Below are 14475 nucleotides of genomic sequence, written 5' to 3'. Positions count from 1 at the left end.
AGTCCATGTGCTGCAGACAGACCTGCAATGCCTGTAGGGAAGGGATTCCACGATTTTGACGTGGCGACAGTGAAGGCACAGCGATACGTTTCCAAGTCAGGATGGTGAGTGGTTTGGAGGGAACTTACAGGTGGTGGTGTTCCCATATATCTGGTGTCCTTGTCCTTCTAGATGGAAATAGTTGTGGGTTTGGAAGGTGGTGTCAAAAGATCTTTGGTGATTTTTCTGCAGTGCGCCTTGTAGATAGTACACAGTGCTGCCATTGAGTGTTGATGTTGGGGAGACTGGATACTTGTGCTTGCAGTGCCATTTAAGAGGGCTGCTTTGTCCTTGATGATCTCAGCTTCTTTAGAGTTGTTGAATCTTCATCCAACCAGCCAAGTGGGGAGTATTCTATCATAGTCCTGACTTATGTTTTGTAGATGATGGACAGACTTTGGAGAGTCAGGAGGTGAGTTACTCACCGTAGTCTTCCTAACCTTTAACCTGCTTTTGTAGCTGTTGTATTTACATAGTGAGTCTTGTTGAATTTCTCATTAAGATAACCCCCAGGATGTTGATAAGGGGTGTATTCAGTGAGAGGAACATTATTGAATGTTGAGGCCAGTGGTTAGATTGTCTCTGATTGGAGATGATCATTGCCTGGCACTGTAAAGCGCGAATGTTCCTTGCCAGTTGTCAACCCAAGCCTGCATATTGTATAGATCTTGTTGCATTTGAACATGGACGACTTCATTATCTGAGGATCCATGAATGGGGCTGAACATTGTCCAATCATCGGTGGACATCCCATTTCTGACTTTCTGATGGAGGTAAGGTCACTGATGAAGCAGCTGAAGATATTTAGGCTGATGAGAACACCCTGAGAGCAGAGCTGTCCTGATGTTGAGATGACTGACCTCCAATAATCACAATCACCTTCACATGTGCCAGGGTATGACTCCAACCAGTGGAGAGTTTGTCCCTTGATTCTCATTGATTCCAGTTTTGCAAGGACTCCTTGCTGCTGTACTCCATTGAATGCAGCCTTTATATCAGGGGCTGTCGCTCTTACCTCACTTCAGGAATTCACCTCTTTTGTCCACATTTAACTAAGGTTGTAATGTGGACAGGAACTGAGTGGCCGTGGTGTAACGAAAATTGAGTATCAGTGGGCAGGTTGTTGCGAAGCAAGTGCGACTTGAGAGCACTGTTGATGACACTTCATCAATTAACTGATGAACAAGCAGAAGCGGAAGGCCAGGTAGGATTTGTCCTACATTTTATGTACAGGACATAGCTGGACAATGTTCTAATTCATCAGGTAGATGTCTGTGCTGAAAAGCTTGGCTCAGAGATGGTTAAGTTCCAGAGCACAAGTCTTCAATATTATTGCCAGAATGTTGTCAGGGCCCATAGCTTTTCAGCATCCAGTGCTTTCAACCATTTCTGAATATCCGATAGATTGAATTAAATTGTCTGAAGACTGGCATCTGTGATCCGGGGGAAATTGGAGGAAATTTCACTGGAGAAGATACTGTGAATGCTTTGGCCTTATACTTTTCACTGTTCTGTTGGTGTCTCTTATCAGTAAGAATGGGGATATTTATGCAGCTTCCTGCTCCAGTGAGTTGTTTAATTGTCCTCCACCATTGACGACTGGATGTAGCAGGGCTGCAGAGCTAAGATCTGATCTATTGTTTGTGGGATTGCTTAACTCTATCACTTGTTGTTTATACAGTTTGGTATGCAATTAGTCCTGTTCAGTAGTTTCACCAAATTTCAACATTTTTGTGATGCCCAGTGCTGCTCCTGGCATGCAATCCTGGACTCTCCATTGAACCAGGATTGATCTCCTGGCTTGATGGCAATTGTTGAGTGAGGGATATTCCAGGCCATGAGGTTGCACATTGTGCTGGAGTCAAGTTCTGCTGTTTTTGATAGCCCACAGCACCTCATGGATGCCAAGTCTTGAGTTGCTCGATCTGTTCAAAGTCTGTTCCTTTTAGCATAGTGATGGTGCCACACAACACAATACAGAGTGTTTTCAAAGTGAAAGTGGGACTTTGCCTCCATGGGGACTGTGTAGTGGTCACTCTTAGCAGTATTGTCATGGGTGGATGCATTTGTAGCTGACAGGTGGGTCAGCTGCACGTTGGTAAGGATGAGGTCAAGTATGTTTTTCCCTCTTGCTGGTTCCCACACCACCTGTGGCAGACCCAATCTAATAGCTGAGTCTTTCAGGGTCTGATCAGCTCAATTAGTAGTGCTGCTGCTGAACTACTGTTGCTGATGGACTCTGAAATTCACCAGTCAGTGTATATTTTGTGCCTTTCCATCCTCAGTGCTGCCTCCAAGCATTGTTCAATATTTATCAGCCAAGTGAGGAAGGTACTGAGTAACCAGCAGAAGGTTTCTTTACTTGTGGTTAACCTGGAGCCAAGAGACTTCATGAGTCTGGTGTCGATGTTGAGAACTCCCATGGCAACTTCTTCCTGCCTGTATTCCACTGTGTCACCAGTGTGTCTTGTTGGTGGGACAGATGTATCCAGGGACAGTGATAGTATTGGCTGGGATGTTGTCATTCGCATGAAATCATACCTTCCAGACAATGCCAGAATATTGTTTGACTAGTCTGTGAGACAGTTCTCCTAGTTTTGGCACTAGCATCCAAGTGTTAGTTAGGAAGATTTTGCAAGGCCAGCAAGGTTGTTTTTCTGTTGTCTTTTCTGGTGCCGAGGTCACCTGGATGAGCCTGATTTTTAGCCATGTTTGCCACACAGAATGTACCAGTCAGATGATGAGTGACCGTTAACTGTCAAGCTTTCTTTAAATTCAAACCAAGAAGGTTGACTATGACATTGCACTGAGGTATGAACCTGAGAATTGTTGTCCCTAATTTTATAAAGTTGAAGCAGGTGTAGTAAATGTACAGAATCTTTCTGCGTACAAATATGTAGCTTCAGGCGTACGCAAGGGCACTACACTGCAGGACCATATCTGAATTGATAGTCAGTGTAACTCTTAGGACATTCATTATTGAGTAAATGTGATCAGATTGGTGTGCAAAATCCACCTTGCAACACACCATTTTTACAGGGTAAATTTTATCATAAACTCAGATGAACGTGGCTCATTTCTGTGAAGGTTCTCTTCAAAGTAATCTTGAGGACCTTGTGAAACAGCGACAACTTCAGCATTGCTCTGAAAGAAGGTGGCTGTCAACCCCTATGGTGTGTTCATGGAAATGTATTTATTGTGGTGTAGGTTGGGTAACCATCGACGGCCATGAGTTTGTTTTCAATTCAGAATAATTGTTGATTTTCCTAACCTGCCTTCTTCATCCAGATAACTTGTCTTGTCCTCAACCTCTGTTCTGTTGTTAAAGAAACTCTGCAGACTTGCGTGACAGTGTTTTATTGACCAATCACCATGTCAACTAAAAGAAACAAAATGATCTATCAAGTTAGATTTCTTTCTGAGGTCTAACTTGTCTAGTTGTACCATCAGATGGGATCTAAATGACTGGGGCATGAAGAATTATGCTCAGTCGGCAGCCAGGAACATGCTTCCAATTACTTAAACTGCCTTCCAACCCCTCTAAAACCTGATTCTTGATTGGCTAGCCCTGCCCCTCCTCCCTAAGGTTTGCAAACTGTGATGAAATACATTCCTGAAGGTTTCATCACATAACTTGCTCCCAAGCTCCAGCCAGTATTGGCCACTGCGTCCATCCTTGTGATACACTGCATTCCAACATCAATGAGAAAACAAGGAGACTTACTTTGCATGGACAATGCTTGACTGTCATCCAAACAGTCTTTTTCTCCACCCTTTTCAATATCTATAAATATGGTAGACAGAAAATAGCAAAAATCAAAATCCCTTTTGCAGTCCCTGTGAATTTTATCCAAGATTCCACACAGCAGAATCCTGGAGATTCATCTTCACTTCCTGTAAGATTGTTCATTGCTGTCCTTTTCCAAATCCCATGGCCACAAAAATGACCCAGAGGTGGAATGGAGCCAGTGAATTGGCACACAGACTGATAAGGGTATTTTTTGCTCCCATCCTTCTTTGATTTTGGTCCCAGCTAGTCTGGAAATCTGGCAATCAGTGAGCTATGTAAACCTCTCAATGTGATATAATAAGGGCTGAAATGGCAAATAATGCAGTTACTTTGATTTGAACAGCAAGAAAACTCACCAAGAATCACTCTCCCAAACCCGCCAATCACAATTAGCCAAACAAATCAGAAAACTAAGCCCAATATTTTCCAACACAATTGGAGATCGGGCATTCAAAATTAAAGTTTCTTGGATAAAAGGACCTTGTTTACATATTTGAACATCCAGCATCTTATCCCAGTCTCTAATATTCGCACACTAATGCTTCACTATCCACAAATGGCCATCCTTTACCAATCTCTGATATTAGATCCTGATCAAGTTGGCTGACCCTACCATCCACTGCAAACTCTAATTGTGTTATCTCTTGAATGTTAACAACACTGGAAGTTGTGACTCATCAGCAAGATTGACATCTTCTGTGGAGTTTCACTTACTCTAGAAAGGTTTTTATTAATCTTGAAGTTCCATGTTTACAAAAGTATGCTGAATGACTCTTGTGACTGGATGAAATTCAGTCGAGAGCAAAATGTTATCTTCGTGTACTTCATTGAAGGACTGGAAGGGATGGGATATCTCAGTTCCTTTTTTATGAAATGATTCTTAGTTTTATGAGTGAATTTGATGTCATGTTCATAGAATGTGTCGAATAATGTGACATACTCGTCAGAAAAATCCTGAGTCTTTGTCACGCTCTTGGAGATATTTTGTCCCAAGCCTTCATGATGCTTTTGGTTACACTAATATACCCTGTCTTCACTCTTTATAACCCTTAATATCAATATCGCAGTGTTCAGATTGTAATTGCATTAAGGAACTGCTGTTGGTGACATTTGCAGTCACCAAGAATGACACAGCTTGCAAACCCACTGAAACATATGGAGCAGTGTTTATTTTTAAAAGTGACATTCACAAAAGCCGGTTGCATTTTTAACCATGATAAGAAATTGCTGCTCTTCATAAACTAGCGGGGGGAGTGAAAAACTATTTGATCAAAATATAGTTTGGCTTTGTTTCACACAGACTCCATTTGAAATCAGCTTATTCAACATGGACCAGTGCTTGCACCTGGGACCTTACTTGTGGGATCAGTACCAAACTCAATGCTACCGTTACTTAATATAGACAGGCATGAGGCTGAAAGAATACAGCAAGCTAGGCAGCATCAGAAGGTGAAGAAGTCAGTGTTTCAGGTGTAACCCTTCTTCAGGACTGGGGTTGGGTGTAGGGGGAGCTCTAGATAAAGGGGGTGATGGGGGCATTTTCTTTCAATGTTCGCTGTAGATTAAGACAAATTATGTTGCATCAGTGTAGTTGGGTAAAGCTGACACAAATATGATATCAGTAAGATATTGCTTCCTTCCTTTGGCTCTATGTTAGAAGGATAAAGGAAGTTTTCATTCTTGACTTTCATCACTATTTATGCATGTCTAATTTGCAGAAAAATGTAAAATGCTTGATAATATGAGATAGCGACTTGTTTAAAACGTTGATTCGGTCTTTCAACTGAATTATTTAACATTTGATCTGAACACAAGAAAAGAAATGGCTATCTGTACCAAACACACTGCCACAAAAATGTGCCATTGTGTCGCAATAAATTCAATGAAATGCAGCAGCATTCTTGAATTTTATTGAACTGTGCTATCTGATTTGTTTGAATCAGAATTATAAGAGTGGATTGTCAGAGTTTCAACCCATTGTTCCCTTGCAAGTGTGAGCTCACTTTGGAGCTAACTAATTTTATTTCTGAGGTGTTTTCCCATCCTTTTTAGGACTTTCCTCCTTTTAAATATTGCTCTGATTCACTTTCAGTTTCTGTCATTAGCTCGACGATTCAAATAACCCTTGCATGATTACATCCCCTTTTATGTTTCTGCCATAACTTCTAAAACGATGCTCTTCATTTCCTCCTGAAGTCCATTTTATAGAAAAGCAGCCGACCAAAGCCTCCTGAAGAAGGGCTTATGCTTGAAACTTCGATTCTCCTGCTCCTTGGATGCTGCCTGACCTGTTGCGCTTTTCCAGCAACACATTTTTCAGCTCTGATCTCCAGCATCTGCAGTCCTCACGTTCGCCTACCAATGTAAAGTAAATCAACAGCTTTCATTTGCATATGTCTGTTAACACAATAAAAGACATCCACCGCTGCTATCCTTGTTCATTTGCTGTGTATCCTTGTCCCTCAGCACACTGGTGTCAAATTTTTTTTTTGTTTTTCATGAAAAAATCTTTCCCCTTTCTACCCAATACAACACTCTTCTAGCTCTTCATCCCTGTTTACATTCTCTACTCTTTCAGTTCTGGGACTGTCTTCTTTTCTCCCAGGCTCCCACTTTTAGCAAAAGCGTAAACCCCCAAACTCCCTGATAGTCTAGAATGTCAAAACCTCTACATCACTCTTTGTGGCCTTCAGATGCTTGCTTTAAAATATCTGTTTATCTATGCCTTCAATTTGCTCCGCCAGGGTAGTGGGAGGGGAAAAATTAACACTGAATCCTATGTCTTTTGGCTCAGAACTCAGTGCTCCTTGTTTAAAAAAAAGTCACCATTCCATTTGCTTTGCTTGCAGCATTTTACACCCATAATCCTGTTTTTGAAAATCTGTGTATATGCTTTGCTCATCCTCTTCTGCCACTGCTTGAAAATGTTACCATTTGGGGTATATTTTCACTCATTTTGTTTACCTGTAAAAATCTATTCTAGTTTTACTCAAAAGGCTCCATTGCCTTTTCCAAATACCTACCATTTTGGCAACCTGTCTGCACTCCTTAACAATCACATAACCATGGATCATAACCCTCGATCACCTCTAGAACTTGTAGTTGCAGCATGTGTTCTTTTTAAATAGAAGACACAGCCAACTGATGGCTACAGATGTAAATTCAGTGGCTGTCTGCAAAAATAAAACCTGGAATGTTACATCTGAAAGTGTCAAGGAAACTTCAAAGGGAGAAATGGATTTCAAGCTGAACTGTAATATCCTTTGAATACCTCAGACTGTGAACATGACAGGATAAAAGGCCAAAGGCAGGTGGTGCTTTCCCCTTTCAAGAATGTACAACGATGGAGTGTTAAACCCAGTTTCCAACTCTGGTCTATTTGTACTTGCGAGCTAAGGTGCTCATGTGTACTAACCTGCGTTCGAGTGCTAGTGTACTATGAAACTCGCTGTCGAAAAACCATCCATTAATTACCCCAGCATTGCTGACAAATGATTCACTCTCTCTGAGGCAAGAAACCAGTCAATAAGCCAGTTCGAAATGAAACTATATAGACAAGCCAAGAAGGGGGAGGCCACATTAGATTTGGTACTGGGTAATGAACCTGGCCAGGTGTTAGATTTGGAGGTAGGTAAGCACTTTGGTGAAATTGACCACAATTCAGTTATGTTTACTTCAGCGATGGAAAGAGACAGGTATACACCAGAGGACAAGAGCTACAGCTGGGTGAAAGGCAATTATGACGCGATTAGTCAAGACATAGGATGCATAGGATGGGGAAGGAAACTGCAGGGAATGGGCACAATAGAAATCTGGAGTTTATTCAAGGAACAGCTACTGCGTGTCCTTGATAAGTATGTACAGGTCAGGCAGGGAGGATGTTGTCGAAAGCAGGAGCCATGGTTTACTCAGGAAGTTGAATCTTTGTCGAGAGGAAGAAGAAGGCCTATGTTTGGATGAGATGTGATGGCTCAGTTTGGGTGATTGAGAGTTACAAGGTAGCCAGCAAAGACCTAAAGAGAGAGCTAACATGAGCGATAAAAGGACATAAGAAGCTTTTTGGCAGATAGGATCAGGGAAAACCCTTAAGCTTTCTATATATACATAAGGGATAAAAGAATGACTTAGAGTAAGATTAGGGCCAATCAAGGACAGTAGTGGAAAGTTGTGGGTGGAGTCAGAGGTGATGGAAAAGCGCTAAATGAATATTTTTCGTCAGTATTCACACTGGAAAAAGACAATGTTGTCAAGGAGAATACTGAGAAACAGGCTACGAGACTAGATGGGATTGAGGTTCACAAGGAGGAGGTGTTAGCAATTCTGCCAAGTGTGAAAACAGATAAATCCCCCGGGCCAGATGTGATTTATCCTAGGATTCTCTGGGAAGCCAGGGAGAACATTGCCGAGCTTTTGGCTTTGATCTTTATACCGTCATTGTCTACAGGAATAGTATCAGAAGACTAGAGGATAGCAAATGTTGTCCCCTTGTTCAAAAAGGGGAGTAGAGCCAATCCTGATAAGTACCAACCTTACGTTGGTTGTGAGTAAAGTGTTGGAAAAGGTTATAAGCGATTGGATTTATAATCATCTTGATAGGAATAAGTTGATTAGGGATAGTCAACACGGTTTCATGAAGGGTAGGTCGTGCCTCACAAACCTTATTCAGTTCTTTAAGAAGGTGACCAAACAAGTGGATGAGGGTAAAGCCATTGATGTGATGTATATGGTTTTTAGTAAGACATTTGAGAAGGTTCCCCACGGTAGGCTATGCACAAAATACGGAGACATGGAATTGAGGGCAATTCAGCGGTTTGGATCAGAAATTGGTGGTGGTTGATGGGAAATGTTCATCCTGGAGTTCAGTTACTAGTGATGTACAGCAAGGGTCTGTTTTGGGTCCACTGCTGTTTGTCATTTTTATAAACTACCGAGATGAGGGCGTAGAAGGATGGGTTAGTAAATTTGTGGACGACATTAAGGTTGGTGGAGTTGTGGGTAGTGCCAAAGGATGTTGCAGGTTATAGAGGGATGTAGATAAGCTGCAGAGCTGGGCTGAGAGGTGGCAAAGGAGTTTAATGTGGAAAAGTCTGAAGTCGTTCACTTTGGAACGAGTAACAGGAATGCAGAGTACTGGGCTAATGGTAAGATTCTTGGTAGTGTAGATGAGCAGAGAGATCTCGGAGTCATATGTACATAGATCCCTCAAAGTTGCCACCCAGGTTGAGAGAGCTGTTCAAGAGGCATAGGGTGTGTTAGCGTTTATTGGTAGAGGAATCGAGTTTCGGAACCAAGAAGTCATCCTGCAGCTGTACAAAAATGTGGTGCGGCCTTGCTTGGAGTATTGTGTACAGTTCTGGTCATCACATTATAGGAAGGACAGGGAAGCTTTGGAAAAGGTTCAGAGGAGATTTATGAGGATGTTGCCTGGTATGGAGGGAATGTCTTATGAGGAAAGGTTGAGGGGCTTGAGGCTGTTTTTCATTAGAGAGAAGGTTGAGGGGCGACTTAATTGAGACATTTAAAATAATCAGAGGTTTAGATCAGGTGGATAGTGAGAGCCTTTTTCCGAGGATGGTGATGGATAGCACGAGTGGGCATAGCTTCAAATTGAGGAGTGATAGATAAAGGACATGTCAGAGGTCGTTTCTTTACTCAGAGTAGTAGGGGCATGGAACACACTGCCAGCAACAGTTGTATACTCGCCAACGTTTTGGGCATTTAAATGGTCATTGGAAAGGCACATGGGCCAGAATGGAATAATGTAGGTTAGATAGGCTTCAGCTTGGTTTCACAGGGTGGCGCAACATCAAGGGCTGAAAGGTCTGTACTGTACTGTTATGTTCTATGAAGCAGTACAAAATAAGGACAAAAAAACAAAAGGTTTCTGATGAATGATGTTCTGAAGAAGGGTCAATGAACCCAAAATGTTACCTCTGATTTCTCTCTGCAGATACTGTAAGATCTGCTTAGATTTTCCAACAATTTCGATTTTTGTGTTAGGACCAAGTAAGGAAGGATTCTGGGTAATCCAAGATGGAGGACGGGAAAAATTTCTGGAAAAAAGCTGCTCCTTTTTTGAGGTATTTTAGGTGCTGGAGGTGATTTCCTCGAATTCCAGGAGCAGCAATTACTGTTTCATATGCTGTTGCACTGTTTTGGAACTTTGGAAAAAAACGTCAAAACAACTGCAGTTTTAAAAGGGAGAAGGACAGAAGAAGGAAGCACATGGTGAGGTCAGTGCAGGAGAGAGAAAGAGAGAGAGAAAGAAAGAAAGAAACTGACACTGCCCTTTGCTGTCTGAATTCATGTATCACTGGATGTCGGAGTGCATCTGGCAAAATTAACAAACAGTGAAATTCACAACTGATCTTGGAGGAACTGTTGGGCGAAGTTCACAGCACAGAATCAGATAAGTTAATCGTTGTTTTAAGTGTGGCCTACAGAAAGTCTGCAGTAGTGAGTAGAGTGGGTTATTTCTTGATTATGTTTTTGGAGATATATCTCTTGATTAAAATATAAGCCATAACTATTCATTTAACCTGGGGCAGTGTTTGTAGAGGAATAAGACGGTGTCATTTTCTGGGTCTGTAGATTGTGAAGGAGCAAAAATGGTCTTTAGTAGAGTTATATGTACTTCTTGTCAGATGTGGGAGTTTAAAGAGAGTTTAAGGGTTACTGCGGATTATACCTGCCATAAATGCTGTTGGTTGCGGATCTTATCAGATCGAATGGGTTGGTTGGAGAGACAGTTAGAAGCGATGAGGAATTTGCAACAGCAACAGTATGTGATGGATGGCAGTTATAGGAAGGGGGCAAACTGTCAGATACAGTCACATAGATGGGTTAACTCCAGGAAGGGTGAGAGAGGTCGGCACCTAAGGCAGGAGTCTTTTATGGCAATACCCATTTCAAACAGGTGTGCTGTTTTGGAAAATGTAGGGGTGATGGAATCTCAGAGGAACGTAGCACTAATAGCCAAGTTTCTGGTCTTGAGACTGGCTCTCATGCAATGAGCGGTACGTCGGGTTCCAGAGATCAATTTTGTTCAGGGATTCTGTAGTCCGAGGTACAGACAGGCGTTTCTGTGGCCAGCAGCGAAAAAGTAGAATGGGGTGTTGCTTCCTGCTTGCCAGGATCAAGGATATCTCAGAGAGGGTGCAGAATGTTCGCACGGGGGAGAGGGGCCAGCAAAAGGTCATTGACATTTTGGGCAAGAGCCCTTCTTCAGGAATGAGGAGAGTGTGCCAAACAGGCTAAGATAAAAGATAGGGAGGAGGGACTTGGGGGAGGGGCGTTGGAAATGGAAGGAGGTTAAGGTGGAAGGAGGTTAAGGAGGTCAGGAAGAAGATTGCAGGTTAGGAAGGTGGTGCTGAGTTCGAGGGTTGGGATTGAAACAAGGTGAGGGGAGGGGAAATGAGGAAACTGGAGAAATCTGAGTTCATCCCTTGTAGTTGGAGGGTTCCTAGGCGGAAGATGAGGTGCTCTTCCTCCAGCCGTTGTGTTGGTATGGTCTGGCGATGGAGGAGTCCAAGGACCTGCATGTCCTTGGACTGGGAGGGGGAGTTGAAGTGTTGAGCTACGGGGTGGTTGGGTTGGTTGGTCCGGGTGTTCCAGAAGTGTTCTCTGAAACGTTCCGCAAGTAGGCGGCCTGTCTCCCCAATATAGAGGAGGTTCCTTGGATGCTGCCTGACCTGCTGCGCTTTTCCAGTAACACATTTTCAGCTCTGATCTCCAGCATCTGCAGTCCTCACTTTCTCCGAGCAAAAGGTCATTGTCCACATTGGAAGCAATGACATAGGAAGGGAAAAGGTTGAGATTCTGAAGAGAGATTACAGAGAGTTAGGCAGGAATTTAAAAAGGAGGTCCTCGAGAGTAGTAATATCTGACTACCCCTGGTGCTACAAGCTAGTGAGGGCAGGAATAGGAGGATAGAGCAGATGAATGCATGGCTGAGGAGCTGGTGTATGGGAGAAAGATTCACATTTTTGGATCATTGGAATCTCTTTTGGGGTAGAAGTGACCTGTATAAGAAGGACAGATTGCACCTAAATTGGAAGGGGACTAATATACTGTCAGGGAAATCTGCAAGAGCTGCTCGGGAGGATTGAAACTAGTAAGGTCGGGAGGTGGGACCCAGGGAGATAGTGAGGAAAGAGATCAATCTGAGACTGGTACAGTTGAGAACAGAAGTGAGTCAAATAGTCAGGGCAGGTAGGACTAATAAATTAAACTGCATTTATTTCAGTGCAAAGGGCCTAACAGGGAAGGCAATGAACTCAGGGCATGGTTAGGATCATGGGACTGGGATATCACAGCAATTACAGAAACATGGCTCAGGGATGGGCCGGACTGACAGCTTAATGTTCCCGGATACAAATGCTACAGGAAGGATAGAAAGGGAGGCAAGAGATGAGGGGGAGTGGCATTTTTGATAAGGGATAGCATTACAGCTGTGCTGAGGGAGGGTATTCCTGGAAATACATCCAGGGAAGTTATTTGGGTGGAACTGAGAAATAAGAAAGGGATGATCACCTTATTGGGCTTGTATTATAGACCCCCTAATAGTCAGAGGGAAAGTCAGAAACAAATTTGTAAGGAGATCTCGGCTCTCTGTAAGAATAATAGGGTGGTTATGGTAGGGGATTTTAACTTTCCAAACATAGTCTGGGACTGTCATAATGTTAAGGGTTTACAGAGAGAGGAATTTCTTAAGCGTGTACAAGAAAATTTTTTGATTCAGTATGTGGATATACCTACTAGAGAAGGTGCAAAACTTGACCTACTCTTGGGAAATAAGGCAGGGCAGGTGACTGAGGTGTCAGTGGCGGAGCCCTTTGGGGCCAGTGAGCATAATTCTATTAGATTTAAAATAGTGATGGAAAAGGATAGACTGGATCGAATAATTAAACTTCTAAATTGGAGGAAGGCTAATTTTGATGATATTAGGCAAGAACTTTTGAAAGCTGATTGGGGACAGACGTTTGCAGGTAAAGGGACGGCTGGAAAATGGGAAGCCTTCAGAAATGAGATAACGAGAATCCAGAGAAAGTATATTCTTGTTAGGGTGAAAGGAAAGGCTGGTAGGTATAGGGAATGGTGGATGACTAAAGAAATTAAGGGTTTGGTTAAGAAAAAGAAGGAAGCATATGTCAGGTATAGACAGGATAGATCAAGTGAATCCCGAGAAGGGTATTAAGGAAGTAGGAGTATACTCCCGAGGGAAGTCAGGAGGGCAAAAAGAGTAGATGAGATAGCTTTGGCAAATAGAATTAAGGAGAATCCAAAGGGTTTTTACAAATACATCAAGGACAAAAGGGTAACTAGGGAGAGAATAGGGTCCCTCAAAGATTAGTAAGGTGGCCTTTGTATGGAGCCGCAGAAACTGGGGGTGATACTTAATGAGTATTTTGCATCAGTATTTACTGTGGAAAAGGATATAGAAGATACAGACTGCAGGGAAGTAGATGGTGACATCTTGCAAACTGTCCATATTACAAAGGAGGAAGTGCTGGATGTCTTGAAACGCGTAAAGATGGATAAATCCCCAGGACCTGATCAGGAGTACCCGAGAACTCTGTGGGAAGCTAGAGAAGTGATTGCTGGGCCTCTTGCTGAGATATTTGTATCATCGATTGTCACAGGTGAGGTGCTGAAAGACTGGAGGTTGACAAATGTGGTGCCACTGTTTAAGAAGGGTGGTAAGGACAAGCCAGGGAACTATAGACCAGTGAGCCTGACGTCGGTGGTGGGCAAGTTGCAGAGTCATAGAGATATACAGCATGGAAACAGACCATTCAGTCCAACCTGTCCATGCCGACCAGATATCCTAATCTAATCTAGTCCCACCTGCCAGCACGTCACCCATATCCGTCCAAACCGTTCCTATTCATATTCCCATCCAAATGTCTTTTAAATTTTGCAATTGTACGAGCCTCTACCACTTCCTCTGGCAGCTCATTCCATTCATGTACCACCCTCTGAGTGAAGAAGTTGCCCCGTAGGTCTCTTTTATATTTTTCCCCTCTCACCCTAAACCTATGTCCTCTAGTTCTGGACTCTCCGACCTCATGGAAAAGACTTTGCCTATTTACCCTATCCATGCCCCTCATAATTTTGTAAATCTCTCTGTGGATAAATGCGACGTATTGCATTTTGCTACAACAACTCGGCATAGGACTTACACAATTCATGGTAGGACCTTGGTTAGTATTGTAGAACAGAGGGATCTCGGGCTTCAGGGATATAATTCTTTGGAGTTTGCTTCACATAGATAGAGCTGAAAATGTGTTGCTGGAAAGGTGCAGCAGATCAGGCAGCATCCAGGGAACAGGAGAATCGACGTTTCGGGCGTAAGCCCTTCTTCAGGAATGAGGAAAGTTTGTCCAGCAGGCTAAGATAAAAGGTAGGGAGGATGGACTTGGGGGAGGGGCATCGGAAATGCGATAGGTGGAAAGAGGTCAAGGTGAGGGTGATAGGTCAGACTGGGGTGGGGGCAGAGAGGTCAGGAAGAAGATTGCAGGTTAGGAAGGCGGTGCTGAATTCGATGGATTTGACTGAGACAAGGTGGGGGGAGGGGAAATGAGGAAACTGGTGAAATCCGAGTTCATCCCTTGTGGTTGGAGGGTTCCTAGGCGGAAGATGAGGCG

The 14475-nt window shown here is 43.0% G+C and overlaps 1 protein-coding gene across 6 annotated transcripts in view; it reads left to right on the top strand.

The window, feature by feature from the left end:
• LOC122543027 (phosphatidylethanolamine-binding protein 4) overlaps positions 1 to 14475 on the top strand; it is a 465175-nt gene that overhangs the window by 330456 nt on the left and 120244 nt on the right. Inside the window, exon 6 of one of the 6 annotated variants that reach the window (XM_043681211.1) lies at positions 6026 to 6250. The exons of the other annotated variants lie outside the window; for them this stretch is intronic. Within the exon in view, the coding sequence (XP_043537146.1) occupies positions 6026 to 6063 (38 nt within the window). The 3' untranslated portion in view covers positions 6064 to 6250. Of the gene's footprint in view, positions 1 to 6025; positions 6251 to 14475 lie in introns of those variants that run through there. 6 annotated transcript variants of the gene reach the window in all.

This window comes from Chiloscyllium plagiosum, chromosome 42 (genome assembly GCF_004010195.1).
Source record: "Chiloscyllium plagiosum isolate BGI_BamShark_2017 chromosome 42, ASM401019v2, whole genome shotgun sequence".
Taxonomy (NCBI): Eukaryota; Metazoa; Chordata; class Chondrichthyes; order Orectolobiformes; family Hemiscylliidae; genus Chiloscyllium; species Chiloscyllium plagiosum.
Note: the sequence above shows the minus strand (reverse complement) of the source record. Positions and strands in the feature narration are given on the sequence as shown.